The following is a 22,611-nucleotide window of genomic DNA, read 5'->3' as shown; positions in this document are numbered from 1 at the left end:
ACATTTATGTTTTCATATCAGCTATCATAGTTAGCAGCTTGTCCATGACGAGTGTTGGAAAAACAGAGATCTTTTATCATGAAACTGCTTTATTCAGTGTTTTTAATCGGTTTAAATCACTGATTCTGGTTGTTTTGGAGATAAAGAGATCTTTGCGGATAATTCGGCTCATGGTAAAAACCTCCTGAATGTCTGGATCTTAAGTTATCAGAGAATAAAGGTGAGCACACATGAGCAGGTGCTGGGCTAGTGGCCCATCTCTGACAAGCCAAACTGTGTCAGAGAAACACTGATTTCTAACGTGAAACTGCTTTATTCAGTGATTTTTATCGGTTTAAATCACCTTATCTGTTTGTCGTGAAGAGAAGGAGACCTCTGTGGCTAATTCGGCTCATGTTAAAAACCTCCTGGACGTCTGCATCTGAAGTTATCAGAGAAAAGAGGCGAGCACACATTAGCAGGTGTGAAGCTAACAGCGTGTGCAACGAGCCAGATTGCATGAGAGAAACACAGATTTGTAAAGTGAAACTACTTTACCAGTTTTAATCACACACTCCGTCTGTTTTGGAGAGGAGCAGACCTCCCAGTAAAAACCTCCTGAACAATGAACACTGAAGGAAATCTAACCGAGAGAAGTTCCAGCTGGTTGCAATCTGCGATCCTCACCACGAGACACCACTAACCCCCCTTAAATCCCCTTAAATCTCAAACACTGTTCCTTTAAATGAAGACACTGTAACCTCCCTCAAAATTGTACATGAAACAAACATAAACGGCATATTTCCATCATAGTTAAATCATCATCTGCACTGGTTTAAGGTCTGGTTTATCTCATTGTACCCTCAGCTCTGCAGCAGTTTAATGGTACCTGACTGGAGAATTAGGGCCGACAGCTGTTGGATGGAGATGTGCATAAATTTGCATTTTCTTTCGCAGCTTGCCAGGAAATTCGCTTTTAAGATTTGTGCTAAATTTGGATGGAAACTTGATTACACAGTATAGTGTATCTCGTTGCCAGGTGACATGTGAAAACTGCTCATCACAGACTTCCCCCTTTAAAACTGTCGATAAAGAGGAAAAAAACGCACCGCTCCTCATTTGCTAGGTTTGACTCAAAGAGTCTGGTTTTATGGGCCCACCAAAGTCAATCTCACACGTAATCACCTCTGCCGTGACAGCGTGTGTGTTGAGGGTTCGACAGTGTGTGCACGTGGTCCACAGATGACTCACTATTGTGTTGTGAAAGCGTAAAAAAAGGGCGATGCACTGTGGCTGAAAGGGGTTTATGGGAGCTGGTATCACTGCCCAGAAGCTGCTGGTAATAATAACTGGTAATGTGTTGAATTAGCTAAAATTGTGGGGCTTCAGTGTGTCAGTGTCTGCTAAATGTCAGCTGTCTCATTAGTGTCGAAGAAGGCTCCTGTTCCTGTAGGGCGAGCAACATGTCATCCTATGTCGTCATTTGTATCACTGGCTGCCAGGGTCTCTCAGTGTGTGTTTGTGTGTGTGTGTGTGTGTGTGTGTGTGTTTAACTTTGTGTTTGCATTCATATTTTGTTTACACTTCCACCTGTTGATGTCTGCATGAGCATCAGTGTCTGTCTGGCTTTTCTGTGTGTGTGCGTGTGTGTGTGTTTGTGTGTAGTCACCTGTGTCTATCCTCCCTCGCCCCATGCTGGGTCGGTCTCCTGTGCCTGCTGTGCTGATAATCAGTGTGTGACGTCGGCTGGCTCAGTTCAGCAGGAACAGGGGACTGGTCTCCTTTCCACACACACACAAACACACGCGGTACAAACACACACACTGCTCACTTTAATGCCACCGTAATAACTGCAGCCTGAGATATCATTTTAATGTCTCGATGCATACATGCATGTTTAAGTGACTGTGATTATGGTGTATTATTTTGGGTGATGTTAACCATTTATTTGTCTCACTGGGCTCTCAGCTGCAACATGTTTTTGTCAGCAGATGTACACACTCACATTCTGTAATGAAACACTTTGCTTGGAGTTATGCCTGATCTCTTATTGCATTTACAGACCATTAAAATCTTTAATTTACATGCAACCATATAAGCCACTTAAGTCAGAAATCAATGTAAAAATAAGAAAAAGATAGGCTTTGAAATGCATAGCTTGCCTGTAATAATATATATTTTATGAGGTCTACTGCGATGTTTGTTTCAATGCTGTTGTATGTGTTGCTTTAAAAACAAAATTGCCTTGTAATGTTTCATTGTCTGTTGTTGGTACCATGTTTGTAAAAAAAATAAAATAAAATACAAGAGGGGCTAATTTGCAGTTTTTTCTTATGTGCCTTTGCTTTTCGAACCATAATGTATAAAATAAATGTGATGGCTGTGTGTGGTTTAATTAAATTTATTTTAAATTTATTAAAATTCTTTAAAAAAAATAAAATAAAAAGCAGTCTGTCTTGTGTTTTTTTTCCAACTGTGCCTACAACTATAGAATAAATCTTACATAAAAACACAATATACAGGCTATATTTATAAACCCTTCTTACGGGTTATCTTTCTATATCTTTATCACCTTTTCTCTTGTTCCAGATTAAGAACAAAACATCAAATGCGGTTTCTCTATTCTAAACAAAGCAGAGTTCACACTGACAGACAGTAGTGTAAAGTGCTGACTTATGTCTTTGGTTTCGATGAAAGTCTGCATGCCCTCAAGGCACCTAACTGCCTGTCCACGACCTAATTTTACTGGAGCAAAAATTTATTATCTGATCTGTTGCTTTAGCTTTGTCTCGGTACAATTATGCAACATTAACTTTTTATCTCTTTTAATCTCTGCACGCTCCAACACCTTAACCATACATTTGCATAGCTAAAAATTTGCCAGAGATGACTACATGGTGGAAAAGTACAACAAAAGAAAACTGACAATCAAGTTCCATGATGCCATGTTAATGAGAGAACACATAACTATTCTAGCAAGACGCTGGTTTAGAAAAAGGAAGCGAGAGTAACGGATCAAAAGCCAAATTAAAGAAAGAATTCATATAATACAGATCTGTAACTACAAATTTAAGATTTATGTTGAGCCTTTGTTTTTCACAAAGTGCCTTGAAGTTGAAACAAATGCATCTAAACTATGAGCGTGCAGTGTCAGTTTTGTCACCATGCTTGCTTCAATCCTTGACATCTGTATCTAGTAATGTCAGGAAATGTTGACATATTTGCACGATTACACTGACAAAGCTAACAATTATTTCCTTTAAATAGAACATATCATATATATCTATATATCTATATCTATATCTATATATATATATATATATATATATATATATATGTATGTATGTAATTTTTTTTTTTTTTTTTTTTTTTAAGTTGCTGCCATCCCTTTACCTCCTCTGACATATCATTATAACACATTATGCAACTGTTTACACTTTGTGTACATTGGAGTCCAGGTAGATTTTGGTTAATTTTTGCTGCATTAAACTATATGCATGGTAACAATAAACTTAACTGACTCCGAATAAAGAATAAAGCTGCCAGCAACTGAGAATACATGAGAAATGACACAGGCGCCTATAAAAATGTCCAAATCTTCAGTTATAATTGCTCAAAAATGTTTTTATAGAACAAATCTAGATTGTAAAAAATATTATTTCACTATTAATATACACAAATATGACAGAAAAATAAATAAAGAAAAAATGTATACTGTGTTTTTACATCTAAACTGATAATATCCCACTTTGATTTTATGGTGGCTTTGTTCATAAAGTCTGTGTAACCGAATATACATGAAAATACATGGAAAATGAGACAGGCACCTATAAAAATGTCCAAATCTTTATTCATAATTGCTCAAAATGTTTTTATAGAACAAATCTAGGTTGTAAGAAATATTGTTTTACTATTTATACACGCAAATACAGCAGAAAAAGTAAGAAATAAAAACGTATACGGTGTTTTTACATCTAAACTGGTAATATCCCACTTTGATTTTTTTGTGCTTTTGTTCAATAAAAGCCTGTGTAACCAAAAATATATGAAAATACATGTAAAGCGACAAAGGCACCTGTAAAAATGTCCAGATCTTCATTCATAATTGCTCAAAATGTTATTGTAGAACAGATCTAGGTTGTAAAAAAATAGTTTCACTATTTATACACACAAACACACCAGAAAAGGTAAGAAATAAAAAATTATTCAGTGTTTTTGCATCTAAATTGATAATATCCCGCTTTAGTTTTTGTGCCATTGGTCATTAAAAGTCTGTGCAACCGACAAGCAAAGCGATAAAGGTGCCTATAAAAATGTCAAAATCTTCATTCATAGTTGGCCAAAATGCTTTTATAAAATTTCATTTCACTATTCATACACACTAATACAGCAGAAAAAGGTAAGAAATAAAAACTTAAACAGTATTTTACATCTATATGGTAATATCCTACTTTGATATTTTGTGTCTGTGTATGCCTGTAAATCACAGAAAATGTGAATAATTCAGTGTTTAAATTGTTCCTATGGTTTAACATAAATAAGACACTGTATGAAAACCCCACATCAATACTTTCAGCTTTTTTTTTCCAGCTGTCTCTAAACCCTGTAGTTATGGTAACATGTTTAACGTTAAATAAACCGTGTTGTTAACAGGGTATTCACCGGGGAATGTACACGTCAGAGAGGTAGGCTCTTTATTTACCGGTCGCCATGGTGGCCAGTGACGGCAGCTTACGACTGCAACGGTTGTGATGCAAAAATGGCGACACGACAGTGAAGCAGCCATCCGGATGTTTGTCCCTCCCGGGTGGTTACTATAGCAACAGTGACACATGGCCGTCATCAGCCAGCTGCGTCATTAGAGGAGACGGCGGTTCAACCGGCGACTTCCTGTTTCTGAGAAAGCAGCGCGAGGCGGAGGGTGGAGGTAATAGTCACCTACCCTGTGATCGCTATCTCTCGTCCTCTACTTCTCTTCCGGTTATCTTTACCCGCCTTCTATAGGTTTATTGCTCCATTGTTTCCCCCTCTATATGACTGTTTGTCTTTATGTCCGCCCCTCCTCGCTCTCCCGCCCTCGTTCAGTTCAGACCCACGCGCTTGCACAATGCACTCCCTCACCTGCCGCTACAGGTTGGCCAATGGGCTTCCAAGGTGGGAGTTGCCATGGCGACATAACAGGTAAACAGAGGTGGAGATAAGAAAGGACAGAGGACTCACCCATTCACACGAGGCCGTATGTTTGGTTTCACAAGTGTGGAAAAAAAAAATCCATTAAGACATTTATATGTAACCATAGTAACTGCACACATTATGTTTTGGGTTATTTTTTATGATTTAAGTTACTGTGTTTTTTATTAATGGGTACATTATTTATATTTAAGGAGTAAATTCAGCGCTATTGAGTTAGTGGTAAATTATTATTTCATAGTCATTTATAGCTCTTTGTATATTGTTTCATTTGTATTTTTATGTGTGGTGTCTAAGGGTGTGATCACACAGGACGCGTTGTAGCAGCTGGTTTTAATGAGAATGAAGCTTTTTGCTCATGGTTCTTGCATTGCAACGCGCCTCACATCTCTGCACTCTAAGCACCTGCCGTTTTTGCCAGAGTGCTCTGAAGTTCCTCGCATTGAAAAAAACTTCAACTCAGAAAAACGCCTTATGTCTTCTCTGCCTTTTCCCCATTGTCCAATCGGATGATTTGAGAGGTGGGCCTCCTGTGGTGGTCATGACAACGGCTATACGGCCCAACGATAGACAGCAGGTTGTCAAACTACCCCCGAGTCATCTTAAAATATGCCTGGAAACAGCCACAATTGAGGTGAAGCTCCTGGACCAACCGGTGGTACCTTGATCCAGCCTTTTTTTAGAGGTCTCATGTACCCACACAGATCTGTTTCCTTCCTTCCTTTCCTTCCTTCCGATAGCCTCTCACCCTCAACCAGAGCTGTCTTACTAATCACTGTCAGATAAATAAACAGTACATTGATTATATGGGAATGTTAGGAGGTGATGGGGTGGCTGCCTGGCAACAATATAAAGGTGCAGCAGGCATTTCTTTTTACTAGTAGCATTTGGTTTAAAAAAAAAACAAAAAACAAAAAAAAACAGTGCGGCACGCCTTGTGTTTTGCAGGTCCTGTGTGATCAGGGCCTAAGTGGAGTCACCAATTGCGTCACATACGTGCAGCCAAGGTTGTCCCATTTCAAAGGCTCCTTCAAATGCAGCCTCCTTTCACAGAATTTGGAGGATGCAACGGATGAATCCCTCGTGGCCCAGCCTATCCCAAGATGCATTGCGTGCTGGTGACGATTATATAATAAGTTAACTAACAGTTAAAATAAAATAAATATAAATATAAATATAAATAATGTACCCATTAATAAATAACACAGTAACTAGCTACCGGTTAATAGTTGTTAACATTACTTTTAGCTAAAAGCCTTAGGCGGGCTCCTCGAGCAGTTGGCGGTTCGGTGCCTTGCTCAAGGGCACCTCGGCGGTGTTGCCAACTCTCCAGCTACCTGTCCACACTTGGTGCGCGCAGGGACATGAGCCCGTGATCCTCCAGTTCCCAAGCCAAGTCCCTATAGAGTGTGCCAGTAAACCCGGAACTCCGTTAGCGCTTTTAGCACTTCCGGTTCTCTCGTCTAAAAGTCAGTATGTTTTTTGAATGAGATTTTGGTAAAATGCCTCAAATAAGGTTTGTGGTTAACAAAAGCTTAAGCGAGTTTCAGGTTTTGTTCTACGATATAAAACACTTGTTAATTTTGAAGCTTTTACGTGTCGTAAAAAAGGCGGTTGCTAACAAGTTGCTCAATACGACTACAAACCCTGTCGGGGACATTAAACGTCATCACCCCCGAACAGACGAGAGTGCTGGCAGTCCGCCATTACAGCTTCTTATTTAGCTTAAACAGTCTGATTTCCCCATTATACAATGTTTTTAAAATAAAGCGGCCGAAATCAGTTGAAAGCTTAGTGGCGGTGACATCAAGAGTCATGCGACCGCGGAGTAGTCACGTAGTCCGTTAAAGCCTAACGTTAGTTTTTTTACTTCTGGCGATCGCATTTAAGCTTCAAATGTGGTATGAAAGGTGTTCATATGTGAAGATTATCTCACTGAACAAAACCTGTAAGTATCATAAACTTGTGTTAGCCACAGAGCTTATTTTCTGACATAATCCAAAACACAATGCAAAAATCACATTCACCTTCTCTTCTGGGAACCAGCGCGATGCTAAACTTCCGGGTTTTGACGTCAGCCCTGGCACATTCTATGGACCGAGCTACTGTCGCCCTTAGAGGGATAATTCCGACATTTTGAAGTGGGGTTGTATTGGTACTTCCCCAGTTTGGAGAAGCAGGCAGGAGTGCCAACAGGGAAGCTAAGCAATGTACTGCGGCTGCAAAACATATTTTAGCCACCTAAAAAAAATAATCTGTAACACTTCAAGTGTACGCTATATTGAGATTATTTCATCGCTTTATCACCCGTTCTGACAGGGAAGCCGTTATGCGCCTTGTCACAGTCACCCAACCCCGTTGACGGAACAGTAACTTTGGCTCACTAAACATGGGAGCAGCTCAGAGACTGTAAAAAAAAACAATGGATCTAGCTACCATGACATCACCCATCAGGTTGTGGACTCAGAGGGTGGCGCTGTGGAGGAGTGAGGAGGTGGATCTGACTAAGAAGCCGAGGACACTGGCTGCATCCAAATGTCCCCCCTCTGGGCTAGTGGACTGAGGCCTCCTGCACTTAAGTTGGACGTAGTGTGATGTATTTACTGTCATCACGTAAAGGCTGCGACGGCAGACTGCAAGTGGCTGGCAGACAGCCCTCGAGACTGTTTTACTCGTTGCTGCGGAAACGTTCAACTATCACTGCGGTCATATAAGTTGATGAACAGTGCCTACTCATCTGTTCCTGCAGATAACGAGATATAAATCACATGGTTAGCATTTTTTGTGACTGAACAGAATACACCTCTATAATGATGTTTGTGAATAATTAACTATAACTATGTATAGCTCAATAAATACTCAATACTATACTGTAGTATAGTATATGCTATGTTACACTGCATAGCCTGATAGGCTATTCCCTCATTCCCTCTACAGTCTATACAATACATATTTCTGTATCATGATGTGGTTGAATATTATTTCTAACCTAACTATCAATAACTATTTTACATATTCATCTTTTTTTATTGTTAGGCAATAAAAAAAAAAACATGTCACTTCCATATGGCAATAAACTGTGGGTTATTAAGTCAGTGAAGTCTGCTGAAGTCTGCACCCAAAGTGGACTCCTTGGAAGTGTGCAGAAAGTCCGCTTGAGACCCCTTGTGGACTGGCTGAATTGTGGATTGGACAGCACTGAGCGCTCCCAGACTTCATGGGAATATGCCCGCAAAATCCCCGAGTCTGCAAGTGCGGACTTGGATTCAGCCACTATCAGCAAGCAGCCTCTCACACAAAGTGGCACGCATAACTTTAAGCGTTAATAAAATGGAAACAGGTGAGTTATGACAAAAAATCATCACCAGTATAGCTGTCATTAAGGGGGAAATAAACAAGAGACCAAAACTGCTTTTGTACCAGGCTGTGGTCTGGGGTCTATGACTGACTTGCTTCTGGAGCCAATTGCCAGTTTTTGGCACTTCTGTGACGGCTGTGATTCATTTTTCAGTCCCAAAGGTTGCTGCTTGAAGCTGTCGGTCTACTGCTGCCTGTATCTGTTAGATTGTCTGTGTCATTGTGGTTACTTTGGTGAATTCAGACTAATCCTTTCAAACTCCGTCTCGCAGTAACACAAGCAGAATAAATGACTGAGGCAGCAGAGACCAGCAATGTTAAATCACAGTTTTTCTCAATGAAGTCTGGCTTAGAAAACAACGAAATTATGGCTCCATTTCCCTATCGGAAATCGGCAAGGTGAAGCAGTGAAAATATTCTAACTATAGCATGCTCTTAAACTGATACTGATTTTTTTAGGTGGGACAGCAGTGCATTGCTGAGCGTCCATATCAGTACTGCAGCCTGCTTCTCCAAATTGGGGTCGTGCCCATTGATATCTACTGTTTGTAACACACAGACTATGGATAAGTAACTCATTACGACCCCACTTCAAAAGATCCGAACTATCCCTTTAAATTATTGTTTCTTTATATATCCAGTACAAGATGATAATCATGACTTTTCTACAGAGCATTGTTGTTTACTGTTGGCCAATATTTAACTTGAGCATATTTCTAGGAAACTATTAGCTGTAGACTTTATTTCTTAAACCTGAAAAACACTTTGTCAGTCCTGACTGTAGTCTGCAGGTATTCTTGTCAGGCTGTACATTGCCCCAGCAACGTCGTCTGTGTGTGTGTCTCGTTCACTCATTTACTATAATGGACAATAGATAGTTTATAGTAAGCGGTAAATTCTTACTATTGATCGTCACTTTGCGTCATCACCGGCAGCTATATGGACCCATTATAGTAATTTTCTCATGTGGAACATGCATCGTGAGGCTGTCAGCAGAAAATGAATGGACTTTATACTTTTTTCATCCTTCATGGAATTTCATAGGGGGCAATATATATAGTCAGGGTGTCTGCAGGTCCTTGAAAGTTTTAATGTTGTTAAGGTTTAATGTCTTAAACTCAATTGTATAAACATTAGGTTTTAAAAGTAATTGAAATTCTGAGATTTTCTTATTTAATTAAGCCATGTTTTAATTTCTTTTTGTCAAACAGAGTCATGTTCTTCTGTATGAAAGTTTGTTATATTGCAAATCTTTAAATCTGTCACTAAACCTAATGCTGTCCTTTTGCTTTAATTCAATTTCAATTTTCAATTCAATTTTATTTATAAAGCCCAATATCACAAATCACAGTTTGCCTCACAGGGCTTTACAGCATACAACATCCCTCTGTCCTTTGGACCCTCACAGCGGATAAGGAAAAACTCCCCCAAAAAACCCTTTAACGGGGAAAAAACGGTAGAAACCTCAGGAAAAGCAACTGAGGAGGGATCCCTCTTCCAGGACGGACAGACGATCCATTCATGAATTTATTAAAGTACGTTTGTACGTCAAAATATCCTAAGGTCTAGTTTTAGTACATCCTCTCTGTATATATTTAAGGAATAGTATCTTTATATTTAATTAATTTTTTTTGTGTGTGTGTTTGTATTTTTCTTTTGTTTTTTTGCCTCTTTTCTTATGCTTATTGGATAAGTATCTTTGTCCTTTTACTTATATATTTTCTTTTTAAAATAATATTTTCACACCCGACACATTGTTGGATCTGCTCCTGGACTGTAGTTTGAGCATCTGTTAATAAAAACAAATGTTTGCACAACAAAAAGTGTAGATCAACCTACATAAAACTTACCTCTGCATGGGACCACATAAGGTAGATACTTACCTTTATACTTTATGCTTGAATAATATAAGAAAAAGATGATTTGTCCCAAAAATCAGTCTTAAATTGGTCGAAAAGTGTTTTGAAATGGTCTTAAAAGTCTTTAGTGTCTGATACCTGTAAACACCATGCTAGTGGACACATTTACACACTTAAAATTGTGACTCTGAAATAAAATGGTGGACAGTAAACGTGATGAACTTTATAGTACATAGGGAGTGATTTCCAGCACAGCTCTTCACCAATAAGGTAGAGCAGACTGCAAATAAGTCTGCAAACAGCTTGTTAGAACAGTTTCTGTGAGCATAGGGTAATAAGGCAACTCAGACAAACATATCAACACTTTTATCAGCACTTCTTTTCTGTTCAGAGACTTCAGTAAAAAAAAAAAACCCCAACCTGAAACACTAAAAGTGAGCAGAAAAAAAAACAGGATTTTGAAAAGTAAAGGGGGCCTGACCCCAACTATCCTCACTGGAAATTACACCCCTACGCAGACAGTTTTAAATTGATAGATAGATATATATTTAAATGTGCACAGATCTATCCACTGTGTATTTCCTTTCTTCTCCCTCCACTCCTCAAAGATCCACCCCACCCTGCAGCTGTGCAGCAGGTCAACTCTCCCTCCGTCTGGCTCTTTGGTTCTCACCATAAAAAAAAAAAAAGAGCTTCCAATCTGGCGGGGAGGAGACATAATTGCCATTATGACTGCTGTGGGCCTGCACATCACACAGTGTACTGATTGTTCCACAGAGGAGGAGGGGGCAAACACTGTCTGCTCTGTGCAGACGCCACACAATATTATGATAGCGTGACTATAGCTCATCCATACACACACACACACACACACACACACACACACACACACAGTCTCTATCTTAACTCTTTTCAGCCCTCTCTGTATCTCTGTAATCTTTCCATTAAGTGTAGAGCAAACACACGTTTCTATAGGGCTGAAAATCCATAAACCGCTGCCTTTTAAAGAAGTCGTTTGACTGTCAAGCCCTGGGTAAACACGCGCGCGCACACGCACACACACACACACACACACACACACACACACACACACACACACACACACACACACACACACACACACACTGCCACCACCAATAGGAAATGATACACGGACTGAATGGAAAAGCAGTTTGTACCAAGACAGGAACGCCCAACTCGTTCACGCGCACATATGCGTGTGTGTGAGTGACACATGGGGCTGAGGTTTTGGGAAAGTTGACCTTATCCCAGTTCCAATTCCACTTCTCCATCTCCGTTTCCAAAAAAGAAAAGGTCACCATCCCCACTTAAAAAAAGCCACTCTGATGCTTTGAACAACTCAAGGAAAAATAGGATTATGCACACACTTGACACAATAACTACCCACATTTCCATCGCAGAGTCTGCAAATATAACTGATGTAACAGTGAGTGTGTGTAAAGGATATGGAAGCAGTGATTAGCCAGAGGAAATATCCACTCCCACAATTGCAGCCTGATGTATTGTAATGGGAAATGGTTTTATCATTGTTGCTACATTAAGCGGTCGATTCTGCTGAAGACAGCAGACCGGCGAGGAGCTGCGAGTCCCACCTACTGAGCAAGCACCGATCACACATGCACAAGTTGTGATGCTCTTATGAGCCCCTGGGGGGATTGGAGGGGAGGATCTTTCAAACAGCATTAAGGTGACTGGAGGCGCAAACATTATTTAAGCCCTGCATTCGTCACTCAGTGGATTGTAGCTGAGCGAGTTTGCCAACACTTGCACATGTGAATGAGATGCTTACAACTTTTTTTTTTTTTAATCCAAACTCCGGCTGCAGAAACAGAGTCCACAGTGCTGAGTTCTGTCTTGTTTATTGTGACCAGAAAAAGGTTGGAAGCAGAAATAGAGTTTACAGAAGGATGTTTGAGACTCTCCATATATATATATATATATATATATATAAAGAAAAACAGGTTATAAACTGTAAGGCTTATAAAACAGATAAATACACTCAGTGACCGCTTTATGTGTTCTGGCATGAAGTCGACTTTTATGATGCCTATAATGTTCTGTATTTGTTGACACTGTCAGAAGTTTATAGATAAAATACATGTTTCAGCAGTTAGTGATGGTGTTGTTCTGGACTGTACTCAGAGGTGTTTCTAATATTCTATTTTAATATTTACAGTAGGGCTGGGCAAAATCGTGATATCAATATTTTAATATGAGGCCTTATATCATCTTATATTGGTGGGTAATTTCTAAATCAAGAGGTCCCCACGTGACACTAGTCCCATGCAAGTCGTGCTTTAGTCATTATATCCACATTACTGATGATTATTTAACAAAAGATTACATTCAAGCACCAACTGTTGACCCTATATTGTCGCAATATTGATATGGAGGTATTTGTAGGGGCGAGGGAATTAAAAAAAAAAAAAAAAAATCAATACAGCATAGTATCTTAATATTTTTGTGTGGCAGTATTGTATTGTCCCAATTCAATTCAATGTTATTTATAAAGCCCAATATCACAAATCACAATTTGCCCCACAGCAGATAAGGAAAAACTCCCCCCCAGAAAAACCCTTTAACCAAGTATTTTTCTTTATATAGATTATTAATATTACAAATTAAACTTTAGGTAGCCCACTGGAATAATGTAGTCATTTGCTATTTCATTTTGCTGCTATTAAAAAATGTCTGAAGTGAGATGTTCAGACTGAAAACTTTATCTTATTGAATAAAACAGATGTTGACAATGTTTTACTTTGGGGACATAATTTACAGATGAAAAAGGTAATAAATTGCAATATATTTTATTGCAATACTAAACACATTGCAACATATTTAAAATCATAATAATATGGTGTCGTTTCTTAAAAATATTGAATCGTGGATCCTGTGGAGATTCCCATCCCTAGGTATTTGGTCAAAAAATATTGTAGTATTTCATTTTCTCTGTATCTTTTAGCCCTAACTTATCTTTACCCTAATTTGATTCCCACAATGTCACCAAAAACTGAACATTACAAACTTTGTAAATGCAGAATTAATGGCAGAGCTGTTGCATTGAAATTGCATCAAACTGCTCAAGTGTACCTAATAAAGTGGTCACTGAGTGTATCCTGTAAGTTACAATAACAGCAACACTTTCTGCAGTGCACATATCGCATACGTATGCAACTGAGGTAGAGCTGCAACTATTAGACAATAAATTAATGAGTCACAAAATTAATTAGCAAATATTTTAACAATTGAATTGCCATTTTTTTAAAAGAAGAAAAGCAAAACATTTGCTGGGTTCTTGCTTCTTAAATTAGAAAATGTGATGCTTTTCTTTGCCCTACATTATTATAAGTTAATAGCTTTGGATGTTTGGACTGTTAGTTGGATTTAGAGGTGTGTTCTTGGAGGCCTGTTTCCCTATTTTCTGACCTTTCACTGACAAAACAATCAATTCATCGAGAAAATAACAGGCTGATTAATCAATAATGAAAAAATCATGAGTCACAGCCCTAAACTGAGGAGCTTCAGTCCTTCTTTAACCCTCTAAATATATCTTTCTATGACAGATCAGCAGTTATGTGTTGTGCGCTCTGTAATGCAATTTCTTATGTCCTTTCATACAACAAAGACAGTCATGTGAAATTAACAGTCACATGATGGACCCCGTGTGGCCTCCTCACACAGACCTACTGCACAAAGACTAACAAATTATCCATTTATGATTTATTAAGTTACACAGGCACATCTTTCATCCTGAAACAGTGAAAGGTTTGGATAATATAAAAACTGAGAAGCAACACGGTAATATTCAAGTGATGTGATAGTGTGTCACGCCACCCACAGCTCGACTGAAATAAATCAAAACCCCTAAAAAACAATGCCTCACGAGTGTGTAGCTATTCTCTCCCTCTCTCTCTCTCACTCTCACACACACACACACACACACACACACACACACACACACGCAGCCAAACCCTGACTTCTAGGCAGTCTCTTTGGTACATGCAATAGCATGCTGCCCATACTATTCCAGCTATCTGAATGGAGAGAAAAAAACTGTACCTGTTTTGACATGTAAATATCGTTATGGAAAGCTTTAAGACGACCTCAAGCCCTCACCACTGAATCCCATTAAAAGAGTTTTAAATTGCAGCGTTGTTTGTAATCTTCTTAAAGTTGCCAAACTTTAGCCATGTACATCCAACAGAAATGTTTTTAAGATCAAGGGTATATCTGCACTAAGTCCAACAAAGGAAAGAGGAAATAAAGGGAATAAAGTTGGTTGTTTCTAACAGAACATGTGAGGGAGCAACCGTTTAATCTGCTTTCTTGTCGGCAGTCAGCTTGTCGGCGTGGAGAGCGAAGGTCTCGGCCACAATCAGAGGGAAGACTAGAGATGCATCTGCATACACCTGGGAACGAAGAACAGAGCAGTGTACCACTTTTCTGTAATGCTGTTGCATTTGTGGTGTGTGTTGCACGCTTGCTACACTAAACTGGATCCAGTTCCTGCTTTAATGTTCATGTTTTGGTGCTTTGATGCCACCCTGCACCGCTGGGTCAAACACTGAGCAGACACTGCCCCCTTGAGGACAAAGATGGTTGAAACATCCTTTGTGTTTGTTGCTTTAGGGGCCCAGCTCAGCCTCACCTGGTTACCAGTTCTGATGTGCTATATATTTATTTCCCAGCACATTTTCCCACCCATAAATTGTTTTAACCATGTCAAATTAATACACTTATTATTTTTCTAAATTAAGTTGTATGTAAGTTGTATGCCTTTGTCAACTAGTCAAGTTGCAGTGCCCAGATGAATGTACCGAACATCTCTTCTTGAGTTATGGCATTGAATAATCACCAGGTAAGTGTTCTTGGAGAACATTATGATGTCACAGTGAAGTTGACCTTTGACCTTTTGGATATAAAATGTCAGCATTTCCCCATTTTGTCCTGTTAGATGTGAAATTTTGTCATACTTAGCATATGAATTCTTGAGTTATGGCCAAAACCATCACAGTGTTACAGTGACCTTTGACCAACAGACTGTAATCATTTCATTCTTAAGACCAAGTGGACGTTTGTGCCAAATTTATGGATATTCCCTCAAGGTGTTCTTAAAGTATCATGTTCATGAGCACGGGACGGACAGATTGACAACCTGAAAACCAATCTCGGAACCCATCAGCTATCGTTGTGACGACCATAGAGCCTATGCGGGCGAGGGCATATATCTGAGGCAAGACTTCCTCTTCCGTGTGTTAGTCACTTTGGCTAATCTCTATAAACAGATATCTGCATATGAACGCAGACACATATAAAGCTAACTCGTCGTCAGACATACCAGATGAATGGAGGTTAATGCCATTTGTCATACGTCATTCATCATATACGCCATGGCTATTTATAAAAGTGTGTTCTGTGACCAGTTACTGACATAAACAAATTCGTTTTTTAACTAAATTTGTTGTTAAGTGGAGTGGTTTTTAAACCTCTCATACTAGCTTAACACTGCCTCAGAGTAACTGCATGTTAGCTGCGATTAGATAAGATTTTTCTAACAAACATCAACAGCTGGTGTTCATGTTTGATGTCAGCCAACCACTGTTTAAGAGCATGACAAAAATGCCCATCTTTAAACAGTTTTGGTGCGTAACATTGGGGCATCCAGGAGAGACATGAAATAACTAAAACGTCTTAAAGAATTCCAAGAAATGGTATCTGAGGATTGTAATAACTGGAACACAATGTTGACAGTCTTGGTCTGGTCAAGGCTGGTGTAAGTATCGGTACCTTCACAGGTTTGGCATCAGTTCTGATCTTGCCCCAGGATACGGCCTCATCGGGTCTGGCCCCGGAGTCAGAGCCATCGAACTCCTGACCCGTGTTCACAAACACAGCATGGTCAGCTCCATTCCTCTGGAAGGAGACAGTGTGTCAGAGGAGAAACTGATCTTGCATATCGCTATAAGTACAAAGGAGTACTCAGAGACGACACAGTATTTGAGTAAATACACAGTTACATTCCACCACTAATGGCGAATTTAATGTCTTAGCATATAACAGCTTGTGTGAAGTCACGTATATGTACTAGAAAGTAAGAAATAAAAATCACATGAGGTTAGTTACCATGAGATTAGCATTGGATATGTGGTGTTTGACCAGCCCTCCTCCCAGGATGATCATTCCTGTCCTCTTGGCAAACACCGCCTGGCTATTCAACCTGCGAATATCTGAAATAAAGTTCACAGCCATGATATGACACATAACACCTGAGACAGCTGCTGTGATCCTTTTCTGCAGCAGTAATGTCACTTTTACCTTCCACTATGTCCAAAACCAGGCCGGGGTTCTTAAAAGAGTGGAAGTAGAGCATGTCGCCCAGAGAGCCGTCTGTCAGGGCAGGACTGAACACTGGAATGTTATTCTGAAACAGAATGTAATGGGGCACATTTAATGACAGATTTATAGATAAATATAGACTGTATGTACAAACTAAACAGAGTTAGTAAGGCTGAAGAGCAGGATGGAGTGAGCAACAAGCAGAATTAGAGCTCATATTGGTTTCCTAGTCCACTGATTGGTGGATTTTCACTTGGTGCAATAATCTCTCCTGGCTTCCTTACATTCAAGACAGCAGCAAAAATAACCAAAACGTTTCATTTTTTTCATCTCATGTCCTTGACGATTCCTAACAAATTGGGTATGGAAATAATCTAACGATGAGGTATAAAATGAGACCAAAGTTTTCTTCAGATGTTTTGAGCCAAGACAAAGGCAAAAAGGTGGTCTGCGAGAGACCTGAGAGAGATGTGTTGAGGACTTGCGGCCTTTACAAGTCAGGTAATACGAGTAAGGACTCAACAATCAATGACGGTGTAAAACAGACAATAAAACAGGTTTTTCAACAATTGTGAATCACTGAAACCAAGACAGATCCTTGGGGCGTACCGCCATAAATGTGCAAAAGGGGTGGGCGATATGGCCTGAAAATAATATTACAATATTTCGGGGTATTTTTGTGATGAAGATATTGTTGACGATATTGCAAATTTCAAATTTTCAGTAAAAACTAAACAAAAATTATCTCTCATTCCTTTAGTTTGTAAACAACAGTAACTCAGAGTGAGATTCAGATTCTGTATACAATATTAATAGTTCAACAAAATAAAATCTACCACAAATTACACATTTAAACAGCTCCCAAATACAAAAATGTATCCTGGGATCTATATATATAAATCAACAGGTGATTTCTTGTCTTCTCTGTTTTTTTTTTTCCATGTGGACCTTTATGCTCTGTCATTTCTCCTCTAATCATCACACTATAACTTGTGACAGCCTGTTAAGATACCAGAACTATCGCACTTTCACATTTATGCAGATGTTTGTTGAGTCGCAAGCAGCACGTGGGTTTACACTACCAAAGGTTGACGACAAAATCACTTGACAACACCAACTCCCGTGTGCACATGATGAGAAAGCGGAGGGAGAGATGCTGTACTGCTGCCAGAGGAGCCGCTGAATGAGTTCCCTCGCCCGGGGCTGTTCATAACACATTCAAGACACCACAGTTTATTCCACACTACTGAAGCTGCTCCTCTTTTTGGAACCACTGCGGAGTCTGTAATAATCTCGCTTTCAGCCATGCTTGTCGTTGCCATGGGTAACAGTATGACGTCAATATGTCTACAAGTCAAAATATCGCGAGTATCGCAATGGATTTTTCATATGATCTTAAAAATTATACTGGTATAATTGTGAACGAGATGTTGTGGCACACCCCTTATGTGCACACAAAATATTAGGCTGATTGGTCCAGTAGAAGGCAAGATAAGCCGTGGACAGACAGATACACACACATTTGCATTTAAACAAACACACACACAACCAAACACATGATCCCCTCCAAGCTTTGTGTTGAAAGGCCTAGCAACATCTGACAGTTAAGGTCAGGTTAGAAGCAAAACATGTTCCCTAACCCATTAAGGCTGTGAGACTGACCTTGAGTCATACAAGTCGTTTTTCAACAGCTCATACCCTGCAATGATAATAATAAACCAGGACCCACCTTGTACGCCCAGTAGTACACAGAGTCAGTGTTATTGATCTCCTTGCCGAGCCGATGGATCATCTTGGAGGGAGTCCACTTGGTGCCCTGAAATAACAAAGGTCAAAGATTACATGAAGTAGACAATATCATAAAAGCTGAGTTTGGAACACTCAGGACATCAGACAAACAAATTCTGTTATTTCATACAACTGTGCTGCATTCAATAGACAAATAATATGATAATAAGAGAGACCCACTTCTGTCTTCTGCTCCAACAGCATCTGGTCCAGAATAGGCATCAGCCAGTCTTCAAACTTACAGTAGTTGTCATTGGGCACCAACAGATTCCCAATCCTACACCCAGCAGGGACAGAGGAGGAGGGAAAGATGAAGGACAGGACCAGACATACAAGTTTGGGAGTCTGATATATAAACCGGGACTGCTAAAGATGAGCACCTGCCTGTAGGGTTGGGCCGGTGAAACATTTTTAAACCAGTTTGATATTAAGCCAACGTGAGAGGTGTATTGTGTTAGTAGCTGCCAACCTGTTGATGCCCTTCAGGCGGAGATCCTTGCCAGGCAGGCTGAACTCTCCCAAGTATGTGTGAGCCAGACACTTTATGAAATCCTCCTCTACGCCTCCAGCTGTGGTAACAATCACATCCACCTAACACAGAGTGACAAGACAGATTCTGATGAACTGTCAGTTGCTGGAGTGTTTTGATGTTACCTGTGATGTAACTATGACCTGGATAAACATGACAGGTTTATCAGTTTGTACCATTTTGTGCTGTGCCAGGTAGCGGATGGTCTCTCTGACTCCAGAGCTGATGAGGTTGGAGGTGTAACCCAGGAAGATGGTGCAGCCTGACCTGCTGCGGTGTTCATCGGGCACTTGCTTCAGTTTTCCTTCATCCTCCTCCACTGGCTCAAGACGCTTCTCTATCTGCGGGAGTCGAGGCATCAGACAACAATGGTCAACATTATAAATGATCTCAGACAGACTGATCACAGGCTAGGGCTGGGCAATATCCAATCAAAATAAAGGCCAGCTTAGGCTAGCTTCTTCCAGACTAGCAAGGACTTTGTTTCTCGAAAGACAACCTGTTGCTGTTGTATTTTTTTTATAAGTATTTAGCGCAGTGAGCCGCGTCACATTTACCTCACTTGAAGGAATAAATCACGGGGGCAAATATATCAAAACCTGGCTGAATGACACCAAAACTATCTGCATGAGTAACAGAGGTAAATGTGAAAATGTTGGAGTGTTCTGTGTGATAACCTTCTCTACACAGCCATTCCCCTCACCATCTTGTTGATCTCCTGGATGGCCAAGCCCATGCTGCTGGCCTGGAAACCAGTAGTAATGTAGGTCTTCAGCACCGCCTGGAGGTCGACCCCCTCGTTGAAGTCATAGCCTCTGATCTTGAGCATGTCCTCTGGGATCTCGCAACTGGGCATCAGGACGGCCTGTGCAGCAACAGAAGGAACTTCGCCTGCCATGTTTTCTGCAAAACACAAACAGCATGTTGGTGGGTTAGTAGAGTCCTAAAGTAACAATCATTTATCTGCTCAGAGTGTGGTGACAGGTTGCAGCTCTGCCCTGACATGTACAGAAAATCTCAGCTCACTGAATCATGAAACATACTCAAGTACAGGCTCTGGAGAAAGCCTCTGGGTCACACGCCTCGGCCAAAGACACTAATCGATGAAGGGGACTCAGAGGAAGGAGTCAGGGGTGTTGATGGGACTGGCTGTCTTGTTTGTTTTTGGCAAATTTCAAGTTCAGTTATATAATGGAAGACAACTGAATATCCAGTTTAACCAGTCTCACTTGATTTGGCCTGCATAAACAGGTTGAAAAGAACATTCCTGATGCAAATAATTGTTTGCTTTAGTGTTTGTATAGTTGCTATATATAATATAGTTGCTGAAAGAACAGTATTCAGACCCCTTCACTTGAAGTGCTTAGTGTTACAGACTTCATTTAAAATAGGTTAAATTTACTTTTTTAACTTCAATTACACACAATAACCTATAACGACAAAGTGGAAACACATTTTAAGACTTGTTTGCAACTGTATCAAACACTGAACTCCTCATTTAAGCGTTGAGACCCTTTATTTCAGGCAGTGTGGTGGTATGATGTTAGCTAGCATACAAGCTAGCTGTTAGCTGGTTCTCGACTGACTTTAATCCTAATTAAACATTAGAAGACAGAAATACAAACATACCAGCTCTTGACGAGGCGTCAATTGATGAAGATGGTGAAGAAGTAACTGTCTGTCACCGAAAGACACCAGAAAGACGGTTATTGAATGCGTGCATTACTGTAAACAACGCATGTGTCTCCCCTGCGGCAAGAGAGCTCCCTCTACGGAAAGCGCGAAGGGACAAAAGGGGCAAAACTATATTCGCGCTCAAGTCCGACAGTAGAAATACAGTCTTTAATACATACATTGTCTTCTGAATATAATAGTAAACAATTTGTTTTAATTACTATATTTACTAGATTCAGTTATTTGCAATAATCAAACATTTAAATAAGCCTTTGTTGACCAGAGATGGATGAGTTGGGGCTACTCTAACTTCTCAACACCACACTTGATTGACACCATTAAAAGTCAGTGTGCTGCTTTTGAAATTTGCACAAGCATATTAAGTATTACTTGTATGGAGTAAATTGTATTTACTGTATGTATCTAAAAGAAAATGATATTGTGAAGCAGGGCCGTAATCAACTATTATACATGTGGGGGGGCTAACCCTCTACCTTAACAGTTTCAATCTTAGATCATACGATTGAGGGGCACACCATGGATGTATTGGAACTGACTTCAGGTTTTGTGCTCCGCTATCTTCAAGGGGATAGCATAATTTAATCTTGCAGCTCTTTTAGACTTTGGAAATGTTATTAAAGTAAATGGATTAAATCTTTATAGTGGAACGAGTCACTTTGCAGAAGTTGTGACACTCAACAGAATGTATTCACTAACTTATAGACATCTCTTTCCCAGTTTAAGTCGAAAGGAAAATGTATTTTGGGGCCACAAAGATGAAAGGAAAAGTCAAAATAAAATGTGTTCTTTGTCCAACCTATTTCTCCCAGACATAACTGAGCTCAGTATAACATCAATATGAGATAATTTAAGATCTTAAAATGCTCTTTTCCCTCTCTCACTGCAGTAATCTTTATTCAAGCTCTTGAGATAACAGTAAGATCCAAAAGAAGTGTTGACTGGCTCATAAAGGAGCCTGCACAATTTCAGCAATTTGATCTCAACTCTCAGTATTTTATCTCTTTATTTTTGACGAGACAAAGACTAGACCGCTGTGAGCATTGTGACTGTCAGCAAAACTTTCCTTTGGGCGTTGGTATCACATGACAGACCCTGGTAGTTGCAGTACTGCTGTTTGACCACTATGAATATTGGCTTCAAAGACAGGCACACTTTCCTGGGGCCTGGGCTGTGCAGGAAAAGTGCACACACTATACTGTTCGTATAGTACTGTATAATACTGCTGAATCACTGTCGAATATAACCGTCATAGTACATTCTAGTTTTCCCTTTTTTAATACATTTGAAAGAAACTTCCTTCTTAAAACGTGCCTGTTCAGAACAGGTCACATGCTTGGCCTGTGATATTGCTGTTTGCAGCTTTCTTGAGAACCGCTCATACAAACAACTTCACACTCGACACCACACTTTCCTAAGCAATACACCTGGACCCCAGACAGCAACAGATTTATTATGATGTTCAGATTTGAAAAATATTAAATTATGTTGCTATTCTTACTAATTGTACCCCAAAATAACTTACAGAAAGCCCCCAAAGCACTTTGAAAAAATGCAACGCAACACCACTACTCACTTACTGTGTACTTCTGATTGTACTTCAGAGGAAAACATTGTACTACTACTTTTTACCTGACAGAGTTTATCTGACATGTTATACTGGTTACTTTGCAGACTGAGACTTTCCTCACAGAACATAACACTTAAAATACGAGGCACCAGTTTTATTAAACTATCCAGTACCATACTAGAATTGAAAGCTGAAGGAAACTGAGGCTACAGTTCACACAGGCTCACCAAAACTGGACAATAGAAGTTTGGGAAAACGTTGCCTGGTCTGATGAGTCTGGATTTCTTGCC

At 39.8% G+C, this 22,611-nt stretch overlaps 1 protein-coding gene across 1 annotated transcript; it reads right to left on the bottom strand.

The window, feature by feature from the left end:
• Positions 1 to 10,736: 10,736 nt before the first annotated feature.
• On the bottom strand, positions 10,737 to 20,837 carry LOC125879031 (deoxyhypusine synthase-like). Its single transcript, XM_049560617.1, has 10 exons — positions 20,689 to 20,837; positions 19,763 to 19,962; positions 19,236 to 19,400; positions 19,000 to 19,121; positions 18,711 to 18,807; positions 18,472 to 18,558; positions 16,722 to 16,827; positions 16,530 to 16,633; positions 16,194 to 16,319; positions 10,737 to 14,815 (listed from the first exon to the last, which is right to left on the bottom strand). Exons 2-10 carry the CDS (start codon positions 19,955 to 19,957, stop codon positions 14,720 to 14,722), a joined length of 1,098 nt encoding a protein of 365 aa, XP_049416574.1. The 5' UTR covers positions 19,958 to 19,962; positions 20,689 to 20,837; the 3' UTR covers positions 10,737 to 14,719.
• Between the last annotated feature and the right edge of the window lie 1,774 nt (positions 20,838 to 22,611).

Source organism: Epinephelus fuscoguttatus, linkage group LG19, assembly GCF_011397635.1.
Source record: "Epinephelus fuscoguttatus linkage group LG19, E.fuscoguttatus.final_Chr_v1".
Lineage (NCBI taxonomy): Eukaryota > Metazoa > Chordata > Actinopteri > Perciformes > Serranidae > Epinephelus > Epinephelus fuscoguttatus.
The sequence above is the reverse complement of the archived record's forward strand: the minus strand, read 5'-3'. Positions and strand labels throughout refer to the sequence as shown.

What these genes read in the sequence shown, in the direction of transcription:
- LOC125879031 (XM_049560617.1), bottom strand. Translation starts at nt 19,957, where the DNA reads ATGGCAGGCGAAGTTCCTTCTGTTGCTGCACAGGCCGTCCTGATGCCC. An exon ending in TGTTGGAGCAGAAGACAGAA is followed by an intron (nt 18,559 to 18,710) that starts GTGGGTCTCTCT and finishes TTGTTATTTCAG; the next exon opens with GGCACCAAGTGGACTCCCTC. An exon ending in TATCCAATGCTAATCTCATG is followed by an intron (nt 16,320 to 16,529) that starts GTAACTAACCTC and finishes GTCTCCTTCCAG; the next exon opens with AGGAATGGAGCTGACCATGC.